The sequence below is a fragment of the Myodes glareolus genome, chromosome X (assembly GCF_982192425.1).
Source record: "Myodes glareolus chromosome X, mMyoGla1.1, whole genome shotgun sequence".
In the NCBI taxonomy this organism is placed as follows: domain Eukaryota; kingdom Metazoa; phylum Chordata; class Mammalia; order Rodentia; family Cricetidae; genus Myodes; species Myodes glareolus.
The window spans coordinates 127,312,629-127,339,517 of NC_142053.1; the positions used below are offsets into that span (position 1 = coordinate 127,312,629).

At 43.5% G+C, this 26,889-nt stretch overlaps 2 protein-coding genes and 1 non-coding gene across 11 annotated transcripts in view; 2 read left to right on the forward strand and 1 right to left on the reverse strand.

Moving 5' to 3' along the window:
* Positions 1 to 2,703: 2,703 nt before the first annotated feature.
* On the forward strand, positions 2,704 to 13,841 carry LOC125405219 (uncharacterized). Of its 4 annotated transcripts, none has more exons than XM_087903186.1 (13): positions 2,704 to 2,937; positions 4,259 to 4,330; positions 4,616 to 5,770; positions 6,424 to 6,528; positions 6,637 to 6,700; positions 6,897 to 6,976; positions 7,436 to 7,527; positions 8,174 to 8,253; positions 8,345 to 8,387; positions 8,784 to 8,846; positions 9,303 to 9,417; positions 10,189 to 13,448; positions 13,647 to 13,841. In XM_087903186.1, the coding sequence occupies exons 2-12, from the start codon at positions 4,286 to 4,288 to the stop codon at positions 13,435 to 13,437; spliced, it is 5,091 nt and encodes a 1,696-aa protein (XP_087759312.1). In that variant the 5' UTR covers positions 2,704 to 2,937; positions 4,259 to 4,285; the 3' UTR covers positions 13,438 to 13,448; positions 13,647 to 13,841. The 4 variants fall into 4 exon arrangements, with proteins under 4 accessions (XP_087759312.1, XP_087759309.1, XP_087759310.1 ...); XM_087903183.1 differs by having other exon boundaries at positions 2,706 to 2,937; positions 13,617 to 13,841; XM_087903184.1 differs by having other exon boundaries at positions 2,933 to 3,071; positions 13,617 to 13,841.
* On the forward strand, positions 9,020 to 9,145 carry LOC125405257 (small nucleolar RNA SNORA11). Its single transcript, XR_007233515.1, has one exon. It is a non-coding gene; the product is annotated as a small nucleolar RNA SNORA11 (small nucleolar RNA).
* Positions 13,842 to 14,888: 1,047 nt separating the features above from the next.
* The window catches only part of Pfkfb1 (6-phosphofructo-2-kinase/fructose-2,6-biphosphatase 1), a 67,831-nt gene continuing 55,830 nt past the window's right edge, over positions 14,889 to 26,889 (reverse strand). For 3 of the 6 annotated variants that reach the window (XM_085685120.1, XM_048441592.2, XM_048441590.2), the window contains exons 10-14: positions 24,491 to 24,595; positions 19,771 to 19,900; positions 16,968 to 17,030; positions 15,770 to 15,834; positions 15,137 to 15,438 (exon numbers count right to left, since the gene is read on the reverse strand). In XM_085685120.1, coding sequence (XP_085541246.1) covers positions 15,379 to 15,438; positions 15,770 to 15,834; positions 16,968 to 17,030; positions 19,771 to 19,900; positions 24,491 to 24,595 — 423 coding nt within the window. In that variant the 3' untranslated portion in view covers positions 15,137 to 15,378. The other 3 variants (XR_015000474.2, XM_048441591.3, XR_015000473.2) reach the window with 3 other exon arrangements.

A 26,889-nucleotide genomic window follows, 5' to 3' on the forward strand; every position in this document is an offset into this window, starting at 1 on the left:
TCTTCGGCTTATGATTTTCGGCTTATGATTTGTCCTGCCTGGAAAATATGCTAGGGCAATGGTAGCACAGAACATGTGGTAGTAGCCACCCAAAGTCTGATTTGATCTAAGGTCTACTCCATGAGAAGGAACCCACATTCAACACTGCTTGGGTTCCAAGAACCAGAGAATAGATAATCCAGAGACCTATGGTAAAACCAAACACTACTGAACAACAACAAAAAAATTAATGAAATGATCCCAAATGATAATCTACTATACTCAGAGATCAGTGCCTTATCCAGTCATCAACAGAGAGGCTTCCTCTGGCAGCAGATGGGAACAGATGCAGAGACCAACAGCCAGACATTATGCAGAGAGTTCAAGTTGAATTTTTCACTGTATCCGGCCCCCCCACCACCACCCCAGCTCAGGGAATCCCATGGAAGAGAAGGCTAAAGACTATAAGAGCCACAGGGGATGGAGGACACCAGCAAAACAAGGTTCACTGAATCAACTAAGCAAAGTGCATATGAGCTCATAGAGACTAGAGCAGCAAGCCTAGTGCCTGCACAGGTCTGCACCAGGACCTCTGGGTATATATTTTAGCTATTAGCTTAGGAATTTTTATGGGACTCCTGAGTGTGTGAAGGAATGGGACTCTGATTGTTGTAACTGCAACTGGAGTCTTTCCCTTTTGTTGGCTTGATGTGCCCAGCTTCAATGTGATGATTTTGATTTTATCTTGTCATAGTTTATGTGTTATGTTTGATTGCTATCTCGTAAAAGCCCATTCTTTTGTAATAAGAGACAGAAATGGGGTGGATCCAGAGATAAGGGAAAGTCAGGAGGAACTGGATGGAGGGAGGAGAAGCTATAATCAGAATATATTGTATGGTAAAGAAAATCTATTTTCAACAAAAGAGCAAAACAGGAAAACAATAAAGAAATGTACTACCTAGAGGACAGTATATTTATAGGGTTTCCTTTGCCCTCATTTTTATAGTCTCCAGTCAATCAGTTGTCCTAATATATTATGGTAAATTGTTCCCTTTTTCACCTTTTGCAACATTACTTAGGTGCTTTCAATTTTCTTTTTTCCTTTTTCATCATAAAAATGTGTAATTGCAGGATACTTTTGTAATAAATTTATATTTATCTGTCACAGACTTTATTTGACCAAGGAATCACTGTATGTTGTGACTAATTTCGTTGTATATACTAAAGTTCACATTTTGTGGTGTACAGTTCTATGTGTTTTGACAAATCCTCTCTTAGATTTGTTAAGACTTGTTTTGTGGTCCTACTTAGGATTTGTGCTGGAGAGTACTGCATGTATATTTGAGAAAAATGTGTATTCTGCAGCTGTTGGTTGAAAAGTTCTGTAGGTGTCTGTTAAATTCATTTTGCCTAAAGTGAAATTCAAGCCCATCTTTTCTTTACTAATTTTCCATCCAGATAATCCCTACATCACTGGAACATGAGTATTGAAGTTCTTTACTATTCTTTTACTGTGCTCTATCCCTCCATTCATTATTGTTTCATATATTCAGGTTCTTCAACGTTGAATTCATATGTATTTGTCATTTTACATGGTCTTTATGAATTTTCTCTTATTATATAGTTTTTTTTTAAATACTGGACCTCAATATGTAACCATGACTAGGCTCTGAACTCACAGAGATCTGCCTGTCTCTGCCTCTGAGTACTGGGATTAAAGGTATGGGCCACCAAATCCAGTCTGTAATGTCATTCTTTTTATAATGTGTCCTTTTAGTTTTTGACTTAATATCTCTTTTATCTGACATGATTGTCTCTACTCACTTTGGCATAATTGAATGAAAAAGTGAATAGCACAAAATGTTTCTTGCACTGGGGAGTAGTGCACTATATCACAAGAGACAGTCTAAATCCTTGCTCAGTGCATCAGTAAAAGAAGAACATGGAAAAAAGGCATTCATGTATATTTGTATGTGTCTATCTAATACAAATGTACAAGTATGCATATATGCACTATATATATGCATTTTATGCATCTAATTTTTTATTTATAGTCTCACCGAAGAAGGCTATATTTGAATTCAAGATCCTTCCACATCTCCCTCCCAAGTAGTTCTGGAATTACATCAGTGCTTTGTTAAATACCCATTCCAATATTTTTCAAATAATTTGCTTTTTAAAAGGCAACAGTGCAATTATTTTGAGATAAATTGAAACATCCAGGGATTTTTATTACATTTTTATTTGTAATAACTAAAGTGTGTGTGTGCATGCACATATGTGTTTGTGCGCAAGCAGGGCTGTGAGGACAACTTGTGGGAGTAAGGTTTCTCCCTCCACCATGTGGGTTCAGGGACTAGACTTCAAGTCCTCAGGCTTAGTGGCAAGTGCTTTTAACCGCGGAACCATCTGACCGGCACCAATTGATTTTTCTTACATTTACTTTAAATATATATGTATATATGTATGAAATATATGTTTAATTTATTATATTTGAATTATTTGGGAGCATCCTGCTAATGTTTAGAGACTCAGGATATCTTAATTTGAACTTATTTGAAAGTCAGCAATGGATGTGATTTAATCCTCTGTTCTCACAGTGTATCACGCCATGTAATTAGTGTTGTCGGGACAGGCGTGGGAGCTCTGAAGTCATTCTCTTCAGGAGAAACAAAAAATCAAATAGAAACAGGGACACAGAATGGGGAACGGAGAAATGAAATGGAGAATAGGTGTGATGCTGAACAAGAGGTAGTAAACAGAAAAGAGGAGCTACACTGAGGAGATCGGGAAGTCGTTAAGCAGAGAGGGGGTGGGGCAGGCCGGTAGGGACGGAGACCCCCCTCTGGAGGCGGAAAGAGGCAGGACCACTTCCGGCCAGGCGGGGGGGGGGTAACAAGCTCAGACCTGAGGAGAGGCTTGGAGAGAGCAGACGTCCTCTGGACTCACGAGGGCGAGGTGAGCTGAGGTGGCTAGCTTTGGTAAAGACACTGTGGGGCCTTAAAGGCTGCAGCTTCGGGGTGACTGGCTTCACACAACCTTAAGGTTTGAAGAAAACCTGCCGGAGTTTGGGATCTAGCGGCTTCGATGTGGTGGGTTTAGAGGTGCCTGGACCCAATCCTAACGGGAGAAAGGCGGGGGCGGGATCTCTGGGCCAAGGGAAGGTCTGGACTCAGTTTGGGGATGGAAAGAAGGGATGCGGACCTGTTTGGGGTTGTGTAAAGGAAACGTTGAGAAATCGTTCAGGCTATAGTAAAAAGGAGGGAGGACCGAGTTCAGGAGGGAGGTAAGGGATGGAATTAACGGATTAAGCTGAAGAAAGGGGGCTGGACCCCCTCTGGGCTACGGAAAGGATGGATCGGATCGGGACTAAGAAAGGAGCGGCAGAATCCTTTTTAAACGGCCCAGGAACCAGACTTGGAAGGGAGAAAGGGCGGGCTAGGATCCGGTTAGCACTGGTTTGAAAGGGGGAATGACCTGGTAGAGTGTTAGGGAGCTGGGAATCCACGAAGGGTAACCCTGTTGGATTTGGGGGTGGGGTATCCATATTGCAGAAAGGGCGGGGCTGGGCCGTTGCAGACGTGGACCGAGGTGGGGGGGCAGTGTCGGCGGAGGCGACTGCAGCGTGGGGGGAGGGGGCTTGCGGAGGGGTGGGAGGTGCGGAGGACTGCGGAACCACAGCGAGGGTGAGTGGCTGACAAGCCGCGCGGCAGCAGAGGAATGGGGGGGGGGAGCTTCTGGGGAAGGGGGGAGAGGGGGCGGCGCGAAATGGCCCTGCAGAGCCTGAGCCATTCTAAGGGGGGAAAGGGTGGGCTGAGAAATGGTGTAGTTAGGGGGAGGCGGCGGGTGGGACCGAGATGTTCTGTAGCTCAGGGGAAGGGGGGCATAAGTGGAAATGAGATGGTTAGAGATGGTCCTGTCCACCAAAGCGCATGCGTACTGAGGGCCCTGAGGACCAGGCTCATTTGGGAAACCTGTGATCCTGCTTGCGTGCGGGTGTGTGTGTGTGTGTGTTCGTGTGTTCTGTGCGCATGCGCACTGTCAGGTTGCGGTGTGGTAGAGGGTGTATTCAGGTGTAGGTCGTAGAACTGATTTGCCATCTTGGAAGTGAAAGATACTGGAGCTCAGAAACAAGATGCCCTGCGCTTCTAGATAGGCAAACCCAGAAAGGTTTGGGGTCAAAAACCAGGTAAATTCTTTCCATCTTCAGATTTAGCAAGACATCGGATGAATCTCCCTGCTCCCTTATTTTCCTCTAACTCAGCCCTATTTCTTTCAGGCTCAGCTATTACAGTCTCTTAGAACGATGGATAGAAGAAATGACTATGGTTTTCGGGTGCCTACATTCCAGGTGAGACCTCTCTGCATTCTTACCAGGCCATCTACCCTCCCCCAAATTCACTTACCTCTCTGGAGTCCACTACCATTGTGTGGTTCCATAATTCCCTACCTAACCTGTCTCAATCTTCCTTTGCATGGTGCTGGGAAGAAGGAAACCTGCCTGACTCTGTCTCCTGCTCCTTGTTTGTTTCCCCACCCCCTTTCAATCTAACTGTTTGGGAACGGGGGCCACTGTAAAGAGGGCTGGTTGCAGGGGGACTAGATGTTACATAGGATCATAATCCTAAGTATGTAGGGCCCTCTGCCTCCCCCTGGGAGCCTAGGGCTTCCTTTCTCTCCAGATGTACAGACTGAGAGCACAGAGAAGGACAGTGTCCTGCTGATGCATACCCTGTTGTCGGCATCCAAGGACCCACCGATTGCCAGCCGGCCTAAGAAAAGCAAGACCAAGAAGACTTCTATTAAAGCTATCACTAAGACCACACCCACTCCCCCTCAGGTCCCACCTGCCAATGACATTGCTAGCAACAAGCCTAAAGTAACTCTGCAGGCTTTAAACCTACCAATGTTCACCCAGATCAACCAGGTTTCTGCTACTACTGAGCCAGCCAATATCCAGGCTTCAATTACTGCTCAAACCAAGAAAGCCAAGACAAAGAGAGTTACTCCCAAGGTATCCCTAACTGACACTGAGGATGTCACTACACAGCTCAAGTCACCCTTACAGGCCCTAAACCTGCCAGTTACCTCACCAACTATCCAGTCTCCAGTTGCCAATGAGTCAGCTAATTCCCTGGCCTTGATAGCTGTCAGCAAACCCAAAAAAGCTTCTAAGGCAAAGAAGGCTGCCAATAAGACCATACCCAGTGCCACTGAGATCTCACTGGCTTCGACTGCCACCCACGCAGCCACTACCCAAGGCCAAACTGCCAAGGAGACAGCTAGTATCCAGTCCTCAGCAGCCACTATCCGAACCAAGAAAATTTCCAAAGCTAAGAGGACAACTGCTAAACCCACGAATGCTGACACTGAGTATGGAGAGCCCTCAAATGCTATTGAGGGATCTAGCAGACAGATTGAGACTTCAGCTGTAGTTCTAAGGCCCAAAAAGCCCAAGGGGAAGAAGGTTGCCAATAAAGGCCCAAATTCTGCTTCTGAGCTCTCTGAGGCTCCACCTGCCCTTCAAATGGTCCCAAACCATGCCCTATCAGTCACTGTACGGATCAGGAGAGGGTCTAGGGCTCGAAAGGCTGCCACTAAGACTCGGGCAACTGAAAGCCAGGCTCAAATCAATGAACAAGGAGCTCAGGCCAAGATGGCTACCTCTCAGGCCAGCATAAGTGCCCTTGAGACTCAGGTTGCTGCTGCTGTTCAGGCCTTGGCAGATGACTACCTGGCTCAGTTGAGTTTGGAGCCCACAACCAGAACCCGGGGCAAGAGGAACCGGAAGGTAAGATCTGTGATATTATCCTTAACGTTGTGCTGCTTTCTCACTCCTATACTAGGTTGTTTGTCTTATGTTTCTTGAGTCATTTAACTTCAAGGGTGACCATGTGTTCATATAGACTATAGGATATGCTGAGAATATGACACACTTTTGTGTCCACTAGTAGCTCATGGATTGGTAGGGAAATACATTTGTGAATTTAGTCAAGACCTATTTGTAACTCACATTATGTTTATACAATATTTAACAATGTGCCATACATTGTATCACATACATTTACCCAGATTATATGTGGATTTCTTGAGAAGAACTCTTAATAATTGGGACTTAAGTACCAGTTTTACAGATAAGAAAACAAAGTCCTGGAATGAAGTGATCTAAGAAGACCTGTAGCTAGCAGAGTATGGTGGTGGCCAAAGAAAAGGGAAAACCCCCAGGCCATGTCCTTGGTTGGCTTGTGCCCTGGGAAGTGAAATAAACTGTTGACTAGAAGCCAGGGAAAGAAAAGCTTGGGACTCAGGGTAGCCAGGGTTAGAGCCACACCCCTCTGTAGGGGAGAGTCCAGGCCCACCCACTAGACTCTAGGGGGACTTTTTGAAAGAAACAACAATCTCTTTCATTTGGTAACTCCAGACATTTTTTTCCCATTGATAAAGTCTAAGCATCCCAATGGAGAAGAAAGAACTGGGAGCAATTTCAGGCGGATCCCATGGGGCCGGAGGCCTACACCACCCCGAGATGTGGCCATTTTGCAGGAAAGGGTAAGAATTCAATCTGCTCAGGTCCTGTTTTTCTTTCTCTTCATTCTCTGATATTCTCCCAAGTGTTTTGCCACTGTACTGATACCTCCCCAACTCTTACTCTTTCAGGCAAATAAGTTGGTGAAATACCTGTTGGTTAAGGACCAGACAAAGATCCCCATCAAGCGTTCAGGTAGCCTTCTTGAGCTCTTCTTCACCATTCTTTCCCCATGGCTTGCAGGGAACTATTTACTTATCACCTCCTTTCATACTGCATCAGCTGCCACACTCCTATTTCACTATAGCTACCCTGACCACACAGGGCTGGGGAAAGACCGCAGTCATCTGACCTGTACAGGTTAGCATCTTCTGTCTCCCCTTTCTTGTAGACATGCTGAAGGATGTCATCCAAGAATATGATGAGTATTTTCCAGAGATCATTGAGCGAGCAAGCTATGCTCTGGAGAAGGTGAAGGGGCAGCCCTGGGGGTGGGTGCACTGGGGAAACCTTAAACAGAGGAAAGGTATATTATCATCCTCCTGGGGTGAAGCACAGAGATCTAATACATTGCCATCACCATGCAAATGAGCACACAGTGGCCTAGGGAGGGGCAGCCACTGATCACAGGTCACTGGTAGAAGCACAGCTGGTACTAAAGCTATGCAGCTGAGCCCTGGCCTCTGTCTGCTGCTGGATACACCATCTCATGTATTGCAGTTGCTCACCTCTCTGTCTCCCCAAATGCCCACAGACGCTACTGATGACTACTATGTTTTTTATATGTTTAATGTGTGCTTTGTACTGAACTATATGCTTTATATGCATTTTCTCTCATACAAAATTCTTACTTTTCTCAGAATGCCCATCATGCTAGTTGATACCTAAGATATATTTTGCAATCTCACAGACTATTCTTTTACTTGGCAGATGTTTCGAGTCAACCTGAAGGAAATTGATAAGCAAAGTAGCTTGTATATTCTTATCAGCACTCAGGAGTCCTCTGCAGGCATACTGGGAACGTAAGCTGGGAAAGTGCCAGGGTGGGAAGGGGCTTCTGCTTCCTCTTAGAAGTTCAGGAAAGATGGTCTAAACGCTCATGTCCCAGCTCCCACACATGGCTGGATCCCTGTGAGCAGTAGCCAGATTATGACTGGCAGAAGGGTTTCAGAGCCTAGAGTGGCCATTGCTGCTGTCAAGTTTGCTTGCTAACAAGCTCCCAGGAAATCAGCCTATTGTTACTTATCTCTTCTATGGAGTGCCTGGCCTGACTGTGGAAGGGTGGCTCTCAAAGGAGGGAGGGACTTCTGGTGTGGACCATGATGCTTGAGAGCAGGAGTGTCACTAGTGTTCCATCTAGAACTTCTTGGGGCCGGAGACTTTGGGAGAGAAAGAAAAGACTCCCGTTGGCTAAGCTTCCATGTGGTGGACAGGGCTTCTTCCATGTCCTGCTAACGTTGGGTAGGGATAGTATGTGGTTTCCCATTTTACTGGAGACCTTGGCTCAAGAGTGAAAGCACCTTCCCTTGGATCATTGATAGCTGGGACCACAGAGTAGGCTGAATTCTCTGTATCTGGGGAATCTAGGAGAGGCTGGCCTAATGAGCTGTGTTGTATAGGTGATAACTTATGATCATAAACTTTCTCTTTGTCTGGTATTTCTCTTAGGACCAAGGACACACCTAAGCTGGGTCTCCTCATGGTAATTCTGAGTGTCATTTTCATGAATGGCAACAAGGCCAGTGAGGGTGAGTTGCTGGGCATGCAGCTGAATAGGTGGCTGTTGTCTGAATTCCAGGTGCTCATTTTCTGTCCTTGTCTCCTTGCCTCCTCTTGCAGCTGTCATCTGGGAGGTGCTGCGCAAGTTGGGGCTGCGCCCTGGGTATGATTGGGCTCTCTCAGTGCTTGCTGTCCGTGTTGTTTTTTGGCAAGAGAGGACGGTCCTAGGATTGCATCAACCTGGTGGTCTGGTGGAGCGTGGGGTGGGGGTAGGGGATTTCTTACCTGGATGAATGACAAAATGGTTCTGAACTCTGCTTCTTTTCTCATTTATGTCTTCTGTCTGTTCTGAGATGAGGTGTAAGGTGGACCTTCAGGCATCTCTGACAAGTGCCATCTGGTCTCCACTGTTTTCTTCTAGTGGCCATATGCTCACTACTGTCTTCACTTCATTGAGACTGCCTCATTGGCTATAGAATCTGCTTCATGTTGGGAAATACCTCTACCTTCATCTAGGTAGTTCTGCTCTGTATTCATTGATTATTTTTTCCTTTGCTAGGGTAAGACATTCACTCTTTGGAGAAGTGAGGAAACTCATCACAGATGAATTCGTGAAGCAGAAGTAAGTAGTGTTCAAGGCTTTGTGTAGCTCTGAAGTGCTCTGGGTGTGGTTATCTGGTTAAAAAAATACATTGTACTTTTCTTAACTCTTTGTAGATAGATAGGCATTCTGTGACCTAGACCCAAGTCCTATCTACAATTCTTGTGGCCAAGCCCCATTAGGACCCTTGCAGTCAGATGTACTCATAGCAGGGGCCCAAAAATGGTCAATCTATTAACAGTACACCCAAATGGAATCTGGGGTTAGTCTTTATAGGAGACAAAACACATCTGTTTTCTGTGGTTTCATGTCCTGTATATGTATCACTATGGCTTTGTATGGAACCATGTTTGTATGGGAATGAGTCTGGGTCTGGACTCCAGGTGTTTGTTGAGAGAAAATTCCTTCATCTGAGGCCTAGTGGTTAAACAGTACTTTTGCTTGTTTAGAAGCAAGTTTCATTTTCTTTTCTCCAAGGTATCTGGAATACAAGAGGGTCCCCAACAGCAGACCACCTGAATATGAATTCTTCTGGGGCCTGCGGTCTTACCACGAGACTAGCAAGATGAAAGTCCTGAAATTTGCATGCAAGGTAATGAACTTCCTGATCTTGGTACATTAAGGGAATAGGATGCTCCATGCTGAGGCAGGCTGTGTGTAGTGATAGACAGGTATGGGACAACATATGGTTTGTATATAAAAATATAAAGCCTCAATAATGTCCCAGATATATATTGCAAGACATACAACTTTGTCTAGTTAAGTTTTACATTCTATCAGTCAGTTTAGACTGCCATTATAAAATATTATTAATAGCTGGAGGTCTTAAGATACAGAAATCGATATACTCACAGTTCTGGAGATAAGATCCCTAGATCAACATCTAGTACAGTTTGTGGTGCAGGTCTTTCTGACTTATAGAGGCTTTTTCTGAGTCTTCACATTACATAGAACAAGCTTGAGTTCATTTTCATGTCAGTCCTATTTGATCAAGGCCTTACTCATTTAAGGTATACCCATAAAAAACCCTATCTGAAAATATAGTAATGATTAGGGGTTGCGTATTCAACATAAGAATTCTGGGGAAATACACTCAGCCCATAACATACTTGGTCTCTTGTACTTTCCCATATTACAAATGGGGATATTTAGGTTCAGTGATATAAAGTAACTTGTCTAAGGACATAACTTGTATGCCTCAGTTATCTGGGCTGAAGTTTGATATCAAGACTTACTCATTAGAACTCTAGAAAGATGTCTTTTTTTATTTACCACTATTAGTTCTGTGTGGATCCCATAGTGGGTACTTCACACATAAGTATAAGGGCTATTTTTCTTCTAGTAATTATAATTTCCATTTTAGGTACAGAAGAAAGATCCTAAAGACTGGGCTGCTCAGTACCGGGAGGCAGTAGAGATGGACGTTCAGGCTGCAGCTGTGGCTGTGGCTGAGGCTGAAGCCAGGGCTGAGGCAAGAGCCCAAATGGGGATTGGCGAGGAAGCTGTGGCTGGGCCCTGGAATTGGGATGACATGGATATTGACTGCTTAACAAGGGAAGAGTTGGGTGATGATGCTCAAGCCTGGAGCAGATTTTCCTTTGAAATTGATTCCAGAGCCCAAGAAAATGCAGATCCTACCAACAATGTCAACTTCAACCAAGGAGCTAGTACTAGAAATAGCTTCAGTGATGGTGCTAGTATTAGCTTTGGTGGTATAACCAACCCCAGTGGTGGCTTTGGTGGTATAACCAACCCCAGTGGTGGCTTTGGAGGCATACCCAACTCTAATGGTGGCTTTGGCGGCATACCCAACTCTAATGGTGGCTTTGGTGGCAGAAATGGCATTACCTTTGGTAGTGTACCCAATACCTCTGCCAACTTCAGCAGTGCAGCAAGCATTAGCTTTGGTGACACATCTATCACTAGCACTAGTTTCAGTGGTGGAGCCAGCATTAGCTTCAGTGGTACACCCAGTACTAGTGCCACTTTCTGTAACACAGCAAGCATTAGCTTTGGTGGTGCATCTAGTACCAGCACTAGCTTCAGCAGTGGAGCCAGCATTAGCTTTGGAGGTGCACCCAACACTAGCACTAGTTTCAGCAGCACTGCCAGCATTAGCTTTGGTGGTACGCCCAGTACTAACACTAGTTTCAGCAGCACCGCCAGCATTAGCTTTGGTGGTGCGCCCAGCATTAGCAGTAGTTTCAGCAGTGGATCCAGCATTAGCTTTGGTGGTTCTCCTACCACCAGTACCAGTTTCAGTGGTGGAGCCAGTATTAGTTTTGGTGGTGCACCTTGTACAAGTGCCAGTTTCAATGGTGGAGCCAGCTGTGGCTTTGGAGGCACACTTAGTACTACAGCTGGCTTTAGTGGTGCACTCAGCACAAGCACCAGCTTTGGCAGTGTACCTACCACAAGCACTGTCTTCAGTGGTGCAGTTAGCACCACTACTGGCTTTGGAGGCACACTTAGCACCAGTGTCTGCTTTGGTAGCTCCCCCTGCTCTGGTGTCGGCTTCGGAGGCACACTCAGTACCAGTATCTGCTTTGGTAGTTCTCCTAGCACCAATACTGGTTTTGGTGGTACACTCAGCACCAGTGTTTCCTTTGGTGCTTCTTCTAGCACCAGCTCTGACTTTGGTGGCACATTAAGCACTAGCGTCAGCTTTGGTGGCTCTTCTGGCACCAGTGCTGGCTTTGGCGGTACACTCAACAGCAGTACCAGCTTTGGTGGTGCCATCAGCACCAGTGCTGGCTTTGGCAATGCACTCAACAGCAGTGCCAGCTTTGGTGGTGCCATAAGTACTGGCTTTGGTGGTGCACTCAATAGCAGTGCCAGCTTTGGTGGTGCCATCAACACAAGCACCGGCTTTGGCAGTGCACTCAACAGCAGTGCCAGCTTTGGTGGTGCCATTAGCACCAGTTCTGGCTTTGGCAGTGCACTCAGCACCAGTGCCAGCTTTGGTAGTGTACTCAATGGCAGTTCTGGCTTTGGCGGTGCCATCAGCACCAGTGCCAGCTTTGGTAATGCACTTAATAGTAATGCTGACTTTGGCAGTGCCATCAGCACCAGTGCCAGCTTTAGTGGTGCACTCAGTGGCAGTACTGGCTTTGGCAGTGCTATCAGTACCAGTGCCAGCTTTGATGGTGCACTCAGTAACAGTGCTGGCTTTGGCGGTGCCATAAGTACCAGTGCCAGCTTTGGTGGTGCACTCAATAACAGTGCTGGCTTTGGCGGTGCCATCAGTACCAGTGCCAGCTTTGATAGTGCGCTCAGTAATAGTGCTGGCTTTGGTGGTGCCATCAGTACTAGTGCCAGCTTTGGTGGTGCTCTTAGTAACAGTGCTGGCTTTGGTAGTGCCATCAGCACCAGTGCCAGCTTTGGCGGTGCAATCAGCACCAACCCTGACTTTGGTGGTGCATTCAGTACCAGTGTTGGCTTTGGTGGGGCACTTAGTACCACTGACTTTGGTAGTACCCATAGCAACAGCATTAGCTTTGGTAGTGCTCCCACTACCAGTGTCAGCTTTGGTGGTTCTCACAATACTAACCTCTGTTTTGGTGGAGCACCTAGCACCAGTCTCTGTTTTGGCAGTGCATCTAACACCAACCTGTGCTTTGGAGGCTCTTCCAGCACCAACTCCTGCTTTAGTGGTGCTACCAGTGCCAATTACAGTGAGGGCAACAGCACCAGTGCCATTTTCAGTTTCGGGAATGGGCTAAGTACCAGTGCTGGCTTTGGAAATGGATTGGGCACCAGTGCTGGCTTTGGCAGCAGCCTAGGTACCAGCACTGGCTTTGGTGGAAGCTTAGGCCCCAGTGCTAGCTTCAATGGTGGCCTGGGCACCAGCACTGGCTTTGGTGGTGGACTAGGCACCAGCAATGATTTTGGTGGTGGACTAAGTTCTAATGCTGACTTCAGTGGGGGACTGGGTACCAGTGCTGGCTTCAATGGTGGACTAAACACTAGCACTGATTTTGGTGGTGGACTGGGCACTAGTGCTGGTTTTGGTGATGGACTTGGCAGCAACACTGGCTTTGGTGGTGGATTGGTCACTAATGATGGCTTTGCTGGTGACCTGAGTACCAATAATGGTTTTGGCGGCACACTTGGCACTGGTGCAGGCTTTGGTGTAAGCCTCAGCACTGGCAATGGCTTTGGCAGTGGGCCTAATGCCAGCTTCGACAGAGGACTGAATACCATCATTGGCTTTGGCAGTGATTCCAACACCAGCAGTGGCTTTACTGGTGAAACCAGCACCGGCTCCAGCTTCAGTAATGGACCCAGTTCTATTGTTGGCTTTAGTGGTGGACCAAGCACTGGTGCTGGCTTCTGCAATGCACCAAGCACTGGTGGCTTTGGTGGTGGACCAAGTACAGGAGCTGGCTTTGGCGGACCAAGCACTGGAGGTGGCTTCGGAGGACCAAGCACTGCAGCTGGCTTTGGTGGTGGACTGAGCACCAGTACTGGCTTCGGTGGTGGACTGAGCACCAGTGCTGGCTTCGGTGGTGGACTGAACACCAGTGCTGGATTCAGCGGTGGACCAAGCACTGGTACTGGCTTTGGTGGTGGAGCCAATAACCTCGGTGCCTGTGGCTTCTCTTACGGCTAGTGAAGTTTCAGGTAACTGCAATATGCCCATAGCTAGGATCTGTGGGGATAGCTATAATAGTTGGGAAATACTAGAAGAAACCCTAAGCTAGGAGGGCCAAGTGAGAAGAAAGGAAATAAAAGGAAATGGGTTTTGTGCTAACATGTGTTTCTGGGCATTTTGCTTTGTTTGTTTTTCAGGTTTGTTACGTTTGTTACCCATGTTTGCAGGTAACACTAACGCAGCAGTACTTCCCATGGAGCCAATGTGCAGCTTTGGAATCTTTGTCCACACAGCAGCCTAAGCAGCTACTACCCATTAGCTGAGTGAAACACTAAGAAAAATCTGCTGTTCCTGCTTTGTGTTTGCTTCTTGTGTTGTTGTCATATTTTGGTATCAGAGTTACATTAAATTTGCCAAAGGAATCTGAGTTTATTCCATCTTTTAATATGGCTAGATGCGATGTCTGGGGTTTGTAGAACAACTAGAGTTAAGCTTAGCTTTTTGGGGACTGTAGGGATCCAGCTAAAAGGCAGATATTTCTAAGGGTCGGAGAGCTCTGGGAAAGTGTGCTTGAGCAGATATGAAAGGGGGAAGCCTAAGATAGAATGCAAACAGAAAGAGCTGTGGATAGTAAATTCACACTAACTTGGGGCAACTGTGTAAGAATAGAGGGATAAGAAGGAAAGGAACTAGGAGTTGACATGGGAGCAAGAGGACATTCTCTTGGGATAGGAAAGAAAAATAAGTATGGACTGTAGGACCAAAGTCAAATGAGAGGTAGAGGATTGATATGAAAGAGTCTGGAATTGACTGAAGTAGTATGAGACAGTGGAAAGGGACAAGGTGCCAGAAAATACAGGGTGACCCTGACTTTGAACAGGATTCAAGGGTAGCTGTGGAAGTAGAAAAATAGATCTGTTTCAAGCAGTGATCTCCAACCCTAGTAGATCCCAGAAAAAAGGTATGGATGATTCAAGGCTTGGATCTAACTGGGTGGTTGTGCTGAAAGGACTAGGAAACAAAGCAGCAAAGTTATGAGTCTCTTTATCACATGGACACTAGCACCTGGCTCACAATGGTTAGTGTATGCATTGTGCCTGAAGAGGTAGGTCCAAGTTGGTTAGAGATAGAAGAATATTGAGAACTAAAGAACTAGGAGAAAATAGAGGCCTCAAAAGGAACATACTGATGAACAAGGGCAGATATTGTTCATTTAGGAAATACTACATGAATGCCTGTGGTGTAGAGGCATACTGCTCAAGTCTCACGGATGATAAAATTTTATAGACTTGAATGAACGGTAAGCTTCTAGTCAATAAGTTAGCCCAGAGAGAGGATGCCACAAATGAAAACAGATAATCACTAAGTTGAGGGAGTCACATCCCTGGGAGGGAGGGTATTGATGGTATCATTAACATAGGCAATGAAATTAATTACTCAGGACAGTAGCAAGAGTTGGAGACTGAAGCTTTTAGCCCAGGTACTGAATTCTTCTTGAGTATAACAATGAATACATCCTGTCCTCATGTACCTTGACTACCAAGGAACAAAACTAACAGGAACTCACAGGACCTATCTTGTCCATGTTTGAGAGTGCTACCCCAGGACTCTTCGATCTCAGATGTCCTCACCCATTCTTCAACAGCACCAGAGTTGGGTCAGAACCAAGATCTTGAGAACAATGGGAGAAGCCTTATAGTATCTTCCTGTCCTATAGGCAGGAATACATGTCTTTATTGATCAGGAAATAGTTATTTTAAAAGAGCTTTATCGATGAATAAGTAGGTTCCTTAGTTTGAGCTAGGAACTGAGACCTGTTTGGGAGCTGCTATGGACTTCTTCACTGGAGGTAGGGCACTCTCAGGCCAAAGCCAGAGTCTGCTTAGGGAGAACAAGGGCAGCAGTTCCTACAGGAGAAAATCAATGAGGACAGAGGCAATCTGATCACTTGGAAAGGGCTCAGTAATGGGCAGGGACAGTGTCCAGGGCTTCCTCAGGTTCACGGGTGATGTCCACATTCTAAGGAGAGAGCCCAGGGTTAGTAGGAAGTATAGGATCCCAGTTCTTCCCTGCCTCTTGACCTCACTGCCAGACATCCCTCTTTGAGGAAGGCAGGGGTCCTGGTTGTCTTCTTAGGCATGCCTGGGGAATCAGTCAGAGGCCTGTTTTAGCAGGAATTGTCACATCCCTGAGTCTCTATGGGCCTGGACTATGGTTTTTGCCATTTCTGAGTGCTGGTTGATTTGAAACTCCTGGGATGTCTGGGGCTGGAGCCAGCCCTTTCATATGCGAGGGTACTTTCAGAATATACCACGTTAAAGGCAGCTTGGATACAGAGCACCCCACCTACCTCAGGCTTGTCCCGGTGTGTGTTCACAGCCTCCACATTCAGGTAGATGGACTCTATTCTGCAGCCTCAGAAAAAAATAACTCATATGTCTACAAGCACTCGGGATAAGCCTAGGTCTTCCCTAAGATATTATTTCCCCTTTCCCACCATCACTACCCATACCCCAGGTCCATACTCTTCAGATCAGCAGTTCTCAACCTAGAGGTCATGATCCTTTGGGGGGTTGCATATCAGTATCCTGAATATCAGATATTTACACTATGATTCATAATAGTAGCAAAATTACAATTAAGAAGTAGCAATGAAAATAAATTTATGGTTGAGTCACCACAACATGAGAAAGGTTGAGAATCACTATTCTAGATTATACCTCTCCTGAAGGCAGGGGAGCTGTAGGATGTGCGGGAAAGATTCCAGGCCCAAAAGCCCTAAAGTCAACAGTCATCTTCCCAGAGTGTCTATTTGCTCAGTTTCAATTGCTTGGTTGTATATGGTGAAAGAAATGAGAGGAGATGATCTTTGTGACCGATAAGACAGTAGTCTAATCTATATATGATTGACAGAGGGCTGAGGGTACTCCAAGCCATGCTAAGTGGAAGAGTCCTAGGCTATTGTTCCGGGTACTCAAACCTAGGCAAGGTTTATTCAGAAGATACCTCTAGCAATACTAGAGGTGTGATTACTGGAAAGTTCTAGGGAGCCTGAAGAAGAAGGACCTGGGGCTAACAGGAGCTCCGGTGTTCAATAGTAGCCCCTTCAGCACCATTCCTGTAGGCTATCATATCACAGATTCCAGTTGGTTCTTTTATCCTGTTCACACCCTGGACTACATTTGATTCTATACTTTCCCTGCTTATGAACCTTATGAACCTTTCATAAGTAACTAATGCCCCCATTCTTTAATATGTCCCCAATGTATAATTTTCCTAAGGTATCTGTTGGGTATTCTGCTCAATACAAATAGAACAATGTTCTGTACTCACTGCCCAGGCAGAGACAGACAGAGCCAGGCTCTAGATTTGGATGCTAGCTTAGTTTTTTTCCTCTTAGCCTACTGTCACCAGCTGCACCTCTACCAGGACATCCTGCCAGCCACCTAGGGACCTCACCCAGGAGCCTCCTAGAGCTCCTGGTAGACACTGGAGGCATACCCCTGACTTCTATGTGCCTTTCCTTAAATGAAAGTGGATCTACTTACCATAAGCCACAGGTGTGAGTTTGAGCACTGTGTGCAGAGGACACTTGAGATAGGGCAGCTCATCTGGAAAGGAGGAAGCAGCAGCCCTGAGAGATGCAGTACTGAGCAGAGGACAACATGCAGGCTTGCTGGGTGCTCCTACTTCTATCTCAGCTTTCCACTTGGGTCCCAGCACAGACTTACAGCTGGGATTCTATATGGTGGGTAGCCACAAGAGCAAGCTAATTAGGGCAAAAGAAAGCAACCTAGTTGCCTGGAAACAGTAGCAAGACAGTCTTGGGAAAGTGGACAGAGTGTGAGTCCCATGGGAGGGCTAGGTACCCACCTAGAGGTCTCAATTCTTTACTCAGAATGAGCAGGAAAAAGAAAGCCTTCCTCCTGCCCAGGTCAACTTTACACAGACCCTACACCCGCACCCCTAACTTTCCTAAATACTACTTCCATGGCAGAGGCACATGTGGTATTTGTCTACTACACTCTTTCTTCCAGATCAGGCAGCAACCCCCCACCTACCATCTGTCTGTCTCCGTGTGTGTGTGATTCTTACAACTTCTTTATGACAAGAACTGATTGATTCACTGGCTTCCTGTTATTGATGATTATGCAGGAAGTGACTCTGAACGTTTATGTACAATTTCCTGTCAAGACCAGTGTTTCTACTTTTCAGACAGATGGAAAGGAAGAACAATCTAGCTCATTTTATAGATAAAGAAATGGGCTTCAAGGGGAAATGTACCATGGCTAGGAAGTGGAAGCTTAGAGCCTCAAACTTAGGGTACTCTGAAGACAAGATACCTATTCTGCCCTTGCAGTTTGTAGGTACCACCATGGAGGGACTCACAGAGTACTGGGATGCACACTTTTTGGGGCACTTTATCTTGATATCCACCTCATCACTCTCCAGGCTGCACTACATATCCTTACTTCCCTTATTTAGCTGGAACACCATCACTTGTAATGACTTCTTGTCCCTTAGGTTAATTATAGGCTTTGAAGGCATGCTACCATCCTCCCAACCTCCTGACATATATCAAGATGGGGCATTTTCCTGGAAATTCATTCCATTCCTCCCCACTGTTAAACATTATAATTAAGTTCTGGGTCAATGACTTTTTTGTATGTATGACCACACTATACCCTCATTGATGCCCTGGGTCCTGTCCACTGCCACTTTTCATATGAAGAAACAGGGCTGGAGAACAGAAGTAACTTGCCTACAGTCTCTGACCTAGCTCTGCCACTGTTTCTTCTCTCTCTGGCCCTCAGTGTCCCCATTTTACAGAACAAGTTAGATTAGCTACAAACTACAGGTGCCCTAGCCCTGCAGTTCTGTCGGTATGCATTCTACCTCATGTAATTTCTCTGGGCATGCTTTCATCACTCTCCTGAATACTAAGGGTAAAACTATCTGTCTAGCCCTGAATAATCTTGCTCCCGGGGGAAGTTGTGAGCAGCTAGAATGGTCTGTGTATAAAAGATGGTAAGAAATGGAGATGTTAGGAAGTAACTACAAGGCCCCTGTGTATATTTGAGAGGAGAAAACCTCTGACAGACATCTGGGATTAACTCCTATCCCATGAATTTGGGCAAATTATTTCACTGCTCTAAACCTTGGTTTTCTTATCTGAGCAATGGGAATAGTTCCTGCCCCACAATCTCAAAATTCTAAGACTGAAAAGACCTCCATCACATAGTCCATCACCTATTTCAAGTGGGGACATTTTCAAATGAGGATATTGAAGATCAGATAGAGAATATGACTTATCCAATGTCAAGCTCGCAAGTTCCCTAGATTTCAATCTTGAATTATTCCATATTTTATATATTTTTTTATTTTGAAATTAGCATACAGAATTGAATCAAGAGTTTGGGACACTACAGGCATTAAATAGTATTTAGCATTGCTTCCAAACAGCTTCAAAATATCCTGGAAATGTCAACATTTCAGCATCCACATTAGAAATGGATTGTCGTATGAAGGTAGTGCCAGGCCACCTGAGAAGTAGATGTAGCATATATGTACTTTGTATACATGCATATGGCAGTATATAAATTCTATGTATACATATGTATGGCAGCATATGTAGTCTATATATATGCATGATTGTATATATATACAATCTCTCTGTATATATATATGGCAATATAGGAAGTTTTAATATATATATGTATATATTAAGTATATATATACATTTGAAGCATGTATAAATATGAATGACAGCATAGCATAAGTAGTCTGTTTATATATATGTATGGCAGTATATAAGTCTGTGCATACATACTTTCATAAATACAGAATGCAGATGTTTTTAAAGATAAATTATAACTTGAAAAAACTTAAATTATAGACATTGCTATCTTGGAGAAATTATTCCGATAGCAAGAGCGCAGGTATCACATCAACTGAGGTCAGAATGCTTCAGAGATATACTGTCTCAGTATGTGAAGCTGTGGCAGACTATTTATGATGGCTTTCAATATGCAGATTCTACAGATTAGTTAAGAGAATACTAATAATGGCAACATAATCCATAAATGCATCATCTGTTCTAGGATTTTTAACATGTTTATTTCAACCTTACCATTAATTCTCACCATTTTATAGTTGAGAAAACAGGCTGAGGGGAGCTAACAGTACTTACTGAAGGTAGCACAGACACATGAAACAAATTTGAGCCTAGATATCCTTGTTTTAAATATTGTACTTTTAACCACTAAGATATAAACTTCTAATTGCTGACATCAGCATCCCAAATCACATCCAGCTCTTTACACCAGGAATAGAGCGGGAGGGGTGTGTTACCTGAACTTTTATCCAGGAAGTATGCCAGGAGGCACCGCATGACAGCCTGGTGACAGATTACCAGTACATTTTCTTGTCGTTCTAGCTCCATTATAACTGGCTCAAGACGCTGAACCAGATCCTCATAGGACTGAACAAAAGACAAATACTTGGTAAGAAGTGGGGATGGGGGTGAAGCACATTTACCCAGAGAAGAAAACTTGGTTTGGGAGCCAGTTGAATTGTTGACCCAACAGAATGACTAAGGCAAATCACTTGTTTCTTGGGGTTTTAGTTTCTCAACTGCTAAATGAACCAATCAATAAGTGTGGGATGAAAGACAACACTATAACCCCCACTATAAAGTATATACTTAAATGTACATCTGAAATTTCAAAAAAAATAAGGAAAATTCTGACCTGTAGTATTCCAAAATAAAAAGTTTTTTTAAAAATTGGGTGTAGATGCCACAACTAGACTAGGACATTTGGCAATCTCATTAACCAAGAAGCTGATATTTCAGAAACCTTATAGAAATAGGAGTTAAGCTGGGAGTTGTGACTCAACATAAATCTGAGACTCTCAGAGAACAAATCTTTACACCCTAAGTCAAAGTTTAAAATAGAAAAAGTCAATCCACAGGAAAAAGGGAAACAGTAAGAAAATATATCTGTCCCTCTGATTCTGATGGAAAAACATGAAAAGCTTCCTGTAACAATTATTTTAAAAGGCTGATGGCATAAAGAACATGTAGAAAGAAAAAGAAAGAAGGAAGGGAAGGGAAGAGAGGGGAGGAGAAGGGAGGGAAGAGAAGGGGAGGGAAGAAAGAAAGAAAAAAGAAAGAAAGAAAGGAAGAAAGAAAGAAAGGAAGGAAGGAAGGAAGGAAGGAAGGGGAGGGAAAAGTGGAGGAATGTTGAAGAGAGGGGAAGAGAGTGGAAAGAAAAAAAGGGGACTAAAGAAATAGAGAGACGTAGAGGGAAGAGTGGAGAGGAGGGAAGAAGAAAAGGGGAGAAAGGAGAGGAGACGAGACAAAAGGAGAGGAGGGGAAAGAGATGAAGGGCAGAGAGGGAAGGAGGGGTGGGAGGGGAAATCAAGTAATATCTAGATATAGGCGAGTTAAGCTTAAAGGCAACAAAGATATAAAAGCTTCTCATTTAACCAATGACCAAAGAAACAATAATGAAACTGAAAAAAAATTCCTTAACCACAGTGAAACAATAAAACAATAAGAGAAATAGCTTTAAAGTGCTAAGAAAATGACAGTCCAACTGAGAGTTTTGTATGCAACCAATTATCATCGAGGATTGAGGATGCACCCCCCCCCAAAGATAGTTTTAGATAAAAGGAAAGGTGAGAGTACTAATGACAGATTTTCATTAGAGAAACTGTACAACAAGATGAAAAAATGAAACTTGAGATAGAAACAAGAATAATCAAAGGATCAGTAAACATTTAATTAAATGACTAAATGTAACAATAACAACAACGCCAGTAATAGTTCATTTGGGAGTTAAGAGATTAAGGCTATGTGAAAATATAAAACATGTAAGTTAGGAGAGGAAGCAACTGCAGTTTGAAAGATCTTATACTATTTAGGGGCATAGCAGAGACATTGATTTTTAGACCTGTTAGTCATGTATATTAAAGTACTAAATGTTCTTATTCTAGCTTCACATTTGTATTTCCATAACACTGTATTTTATTTCTTCTTCCTTGGGAAGGGGTATAGGAGAGCAGGGTAAAGGAGGGAATATGTATGGTAAGGGATAACTAACTCTAAAGGTCTTTTGAAAAACCACATAGAAACCTTTTTACCGTAAAAGCTTCCTAAAATATACAGATACATGAAAGGAATTTAAACAGAATCACCATATAATAAGGGAGACAGTGTCCCATTTAAACATCTTATGTTATCAAGTAAAAACTCCAGTCCCATGAATGGGTTACATCTGTTGAATCACTGACCAAAGGGGTCCCACAGAATCCTGCAAAACATTGCAGGCTATTGGTTTTTCTCTGCAATTTGATAGTAAGGCTCTATTTCTGAAGACACAACTTACTATGTCATCGGACGTAGATAAGTTCAGTTGGTGTTCAAGTAAGCTTTACCCCTACTGACTAGCATTAATGGTGCTGGAAGGTACTCTGCACACTACCAGAGGAGAAAGGGTGACCATCAATATCACCCAGCTACAAAACCTGTGACTTGTAACATTGACCTGCCTGCAAGATATACTAGTGCAATGATGGCACAAACCTTATGGGAATAACAAACCACTTTTTGATTGGATTTAAGGTTAATTCTATGAGATGGAACCTATACCTGACACTGCTAAAGTGTCCAAGAACCTGTGACTAGATAATGTCATTGGCCTATGGGAAAATCTAGTACTATTATTCTGTTGAAGGAGCATAACTATAAAATGACTACTAGTGACATATTGCTACACCCGTAGACTAGTGCCTCACTCAACTCTCATCAGAGAAATTTCTTCTTGTAGTAGATGGATGTAAACACAGACCCATAACTAGACATTGTGTGGGGTTGAAAGACTTTGGAACACTCAGTCATCAATGGTATATCTTTATTAAACCCCTCCCTTCAAGGCTAAGGGATCTTATATTAAAGAGGGGTCAGAGAGATTGTAAGAGTCAGAGGTGATAGATGACTTCCAAAAAAACAGTGTCTCCCAGACACAATAAGACTGATACACATATGAATCTATGGTAGCATGCACAAGGCCTACATAGATTCAAGTAGTCAGGGTTTCAGCACCGAGAGCGGGAAGTAGACATGGGGTCCCACCCCTAACTAAGAAGCTATCTGCAACTGACACCTGCTGGCAAAGGGAAAATGAATTTTCTCCAATGTATAGTCACTAGTATATCAAACACACTTCAGACCAGACCCTATGCCCAAGAGTAGTTGGCCAATGCAAAATTAACTACATGTTTTATTTTGTTTTTGTGAGTATTCTGTTTTGTTTTGGCACTTTCTGTCTTACTGGTTTTTTGTTTGTTTTAATTTTCATCTTTGTGTTTTGTGGATTTTTCTGAAAGAGAAAGAGAGAGAGAGAGACAGAGAGAGAGAGAGACAGAGAGAAAGAGAGAGAGAGAGAGAGAGAGAGAGAGAGACAGAGAGAAAGAGAGAGAGAGAGAGAGAGAGAGAGAGAGAGAGAGAGAGAGAGAGCAACATAAAGTTGGGCAAGTGGAGGATCTTGGAGGGGAAACATAATAAAAATATATTATATGAAAAAAATAATTAAAAAAGAAATATAAAATGTTAAAGTTCAAGTTGATTGTATAACAATACACAACAAATTATTCTGAGTGATTTTAAAGTACAATATTTTGACCTCATACCCTTAGTGGGATATCTTCAAAAACAGAAAGAACCATGATGAATTTTTAAAGTAAAGCGTAACCTCCACAAGAATCTGGAAACAGATTATAACACATATTGATGAAAAACTCAACCCTAAGGAAAGCAAGAGAAAAATAAAGTAAGCATAGAAAGTTAAAGACAATAGAAATAAATGTTAAAAAGTCAGTAATAGCAATAAAATATATATAGCAGGATTAGCATTCAAAATACATCTTTCAGTTTGAATTAAAAACAACAAAATCCAACTATAAACTGCTTATAAGAGACATAAATAAAACAAAAGTACCCAAAAAAGTTGAAAGTGAATAAATAAAGATGAACTAAGAAAAAGGTTAGAAGATACCATGTAGAGCTAGATTTGGGTTAGGTAAATGGCATTATTAAGGAAAAAAGTTAAGTCATTCTCACTAAAATATGCATAATTCAGTGAGAAGACAACATTGCTTTTAATTTGTATGCATCTAATAACACAGCCTAAAATAAATATAAAGTAAAGGAGAGCAAATTAACATTAACTTAATAAAGTCCCTTCTGAGAATGAAGATGAAAATATTAAAGTGATTTGTGACTGAACATAACATCTACTGCTTTATCTTCCTAGATGTCCATATTTTCAGATAATTGTTCATAGGGTTTTGGATCAAAGATAGAGTATGACTAATAAATACATTAAAATGCAGAACTGGCTAAGTAGAGGCTGGATTGAAAGCAATAAGCATTCATCTCACATAGAGACAGAAAAATTATGGCCTGGCTCATATGGTAGCCAAGAAGTTGATTAAATTAATAGCTTTTGTTCCTTGCCAACTTCTGAGAGAGTCTGTAACTTTAGGCAAGTTGGCAATAAAATATTACAGAATTAGAGTATATTGAGCTATTTTAAATTGTCCAGTGAGGAAATGACAAATACAAGGCATTGGATAAAGAGTGTTCTTCTAAAAGTACATAGTGTCTATAAGTAGGCAAATATGTAGCTTTTAAAAAAGAGGAGTAGGTCATAGCAACTACCACTCAACCTGATGAGCTGAGTTTGATCCCTGGGATCACATGGTAGAAGGAGAGAACAGAGTTACATGGGTTGTTCTCCATGGGTTGTTCTCTGACCTCCATAAGCATGTGGGGCTTGGCATGCATGCATGCATGCACACACTGAATGAATGAATAAATAAATAAATATTTTTTAAAAGAAGAGGAATGGCTTGCCTAACAGCTAAAGATCAGATAATCAAGTACCTTGACAGGTACCAGCTATTGAAAACATGTTTTGCCTTGTTTCTAAAGCTACTTAGGAAACTCTGGCAGTTGGAATGAAGATACAGAAGAGTCCTAGGAGTTCGGCCACCCCTTCAACTTTACCTCTCCCTTGGGATAGCGGTAACGATATTTATCCTGATCCCGTAGTGCAAATTCTTCAGGGTAGTGTTCCTGGATTTCTTCATAGGTCATCTCCTCACAGACACCCTATTAAAAATTATTTGTGAACAATATATTTACCACATAGCGTTTTTACACAATTCAGAGACCAATGATTATAGAATAATATAACATGTGGGTTTCTGTCAAAGTAGCTCTTGAGTTGTTCCTGTTACCTGTGGTGCATTATGTGTGAGAGGCGTGTGACTTGTGTGAGGACCCAGAAAGAGGAATATGGTATGTACTCACTCATAAGTGTATTCTAGCCATAGTTAAAGGTCTTTGAGTCTATAATTCGTGATCCTAGAGAAGCTAAATAAGGTGAACCTGAAGAAAATCATATAGTTATCCTCCTGGATATTAGAAGTAGGCAAGATTGCCAGGCAAACTTGGGTGCACGGGGGGTGGAGGGGGTGGAAGTAAGGGGAGATGGTTAGGGGGAGGGGAGAGGGGGAGGATTGGGGATGGCTTGGGGGAATGGAAGGGGGGGAGGGAGGAAGGATGGTTATGGGAGCAGGGAAGTTTATATCTCAACTAAGGGAGCCAACTTAGGGTTTGCAAGAGACTTGATTCTGGAGGGGTTCCCAGGCCCAAGGAGAGGTCCCCAGATTGTTCCCTGGGCAGCAGAGGAGAGGGTACCTGAACTGGCCTTGGCCAATAACCATACTGATGAGTATTTTGCATGTCACCACAGAACCTTCATCTGGTGATGGATGGAGATAGAGACAGAGACACATGTTGGAACACTGGACTTAACTCCCTAGGTCCAAATGAGAAGCAGAGAGAGGGAGATCGTGAGCAAGGAAAGCAGAACCAGAGGGAATCTTCATCCGACGATGGATGGAGATAGAGACAGAGACCCACATTGGAGCACTTGACTGAGCCCCCAAGGTCCAAATGAAGAGCAGAAGGAAGGAGAACATGAAAAATGAAGTCAGGACCGCGAAGGGTGCGTTCACCCACTGATACAAGGGGACTGACCTAATGAGAGCTCACCAAGGCCAGCTGGACTGGGACTGAACGAGCATGTGATCAAACCGGATTCTCTGAATGTGGCTGACATGGGGGCTGACTGAGAAGCCATTGACAATGGCACTGGGTCTGGTTTCATCTGCATGGACTGGCTTTCTGGGATCCTGGTCTGTTTGGGTGCTCACCTTCCTGGACCTGGAGGGAGTGGGGAGAAACTTGGATTTCCCACAGGACAGGAAACCCTGACTGCTCTTGGGAATGGTGAGGGAGGAGGAGAGGGAGTGGGGGGAGCTGAAGAGTATTGGGAGGAGGGGAGGAAGTGGAAATTCTTTTTTTTGTGTTATTTATAATTACAGTTTTTCTTTTTTTTTCTTTTTTTTTTTAGTAAATTTTATTAAATTATAAAAGTTTCCATTTCCGCCCCCCCTCCCAACACCCTCCCACTCCCCCCACTCCCCCCCTCCTTCCCCTCCGTCCCCCAGGGCAGTCAGGGTTTCCTGCCCTGTGGGAAGCTCCAGCTCCCTCCCCCTCCCTCCAGGTCCAGGAAGGCGAGCGTCCAAACAGACTGGATGGAAATTCTTTAAATAAATAAATAAGGGGAAAAAAGTAAAATTCTAAAAAAAAACCTCTTTGTGGTATTGAACAGATATTCTTAAATATGCTGATGTAATGGTATGATACTCTGGTGTTCGGTTTTATTCGAGGGATACTCAATTTGATTATAGTTCTAGATAATAAATAAAAAGCAGAAAAAAGAAGAATGGGTGTGTTTGGACTCAATATATGATATTTTCCTACGATTGCCTCAATAGTTCTAGATGTGAATATTATATATAAGTATATATAAAATAAGGACTTACTACTGTGTTTGTAAGCATGTGCAGCATGCTTATTATGTGTGCCGTTGTGTGATATCTTGATCACATCCTGACAATAAAGTTAACTTTGAACCAGAGGGTGGAGCTAGCCACTAGCTGACCAAAATTAACCACAGAGGTTTTGGATTGAGGGCAGAGAGGAGACAGGAAATAGTAAGGCAGGGCTGTGAGAGAATCTCAAGCCCTCTGGTTTGAAGATTGGAAGAGAGAGGAGGTGACTGGTGGCCTCTCTGATTCTCTGATCATTCAGGTTCTTACCCCATATCTGATTCCTGATTTCTTTTATTGATAAAGAATAATTAGATAAATGCATCAGTGTGATTGAGATATGTTCAAAGCCTTGTGTTTCCGTGTATATTTTATATCTAATTTTACATATGTTGTACACTTGTATTCTCTGTGTGGATGTACAGAGTGTATAAGTATCTGAGACTATGCCCATGTGGGTTACTCTGTAGTATCTGTCTTCATGTGTATTGGTGACATATATAC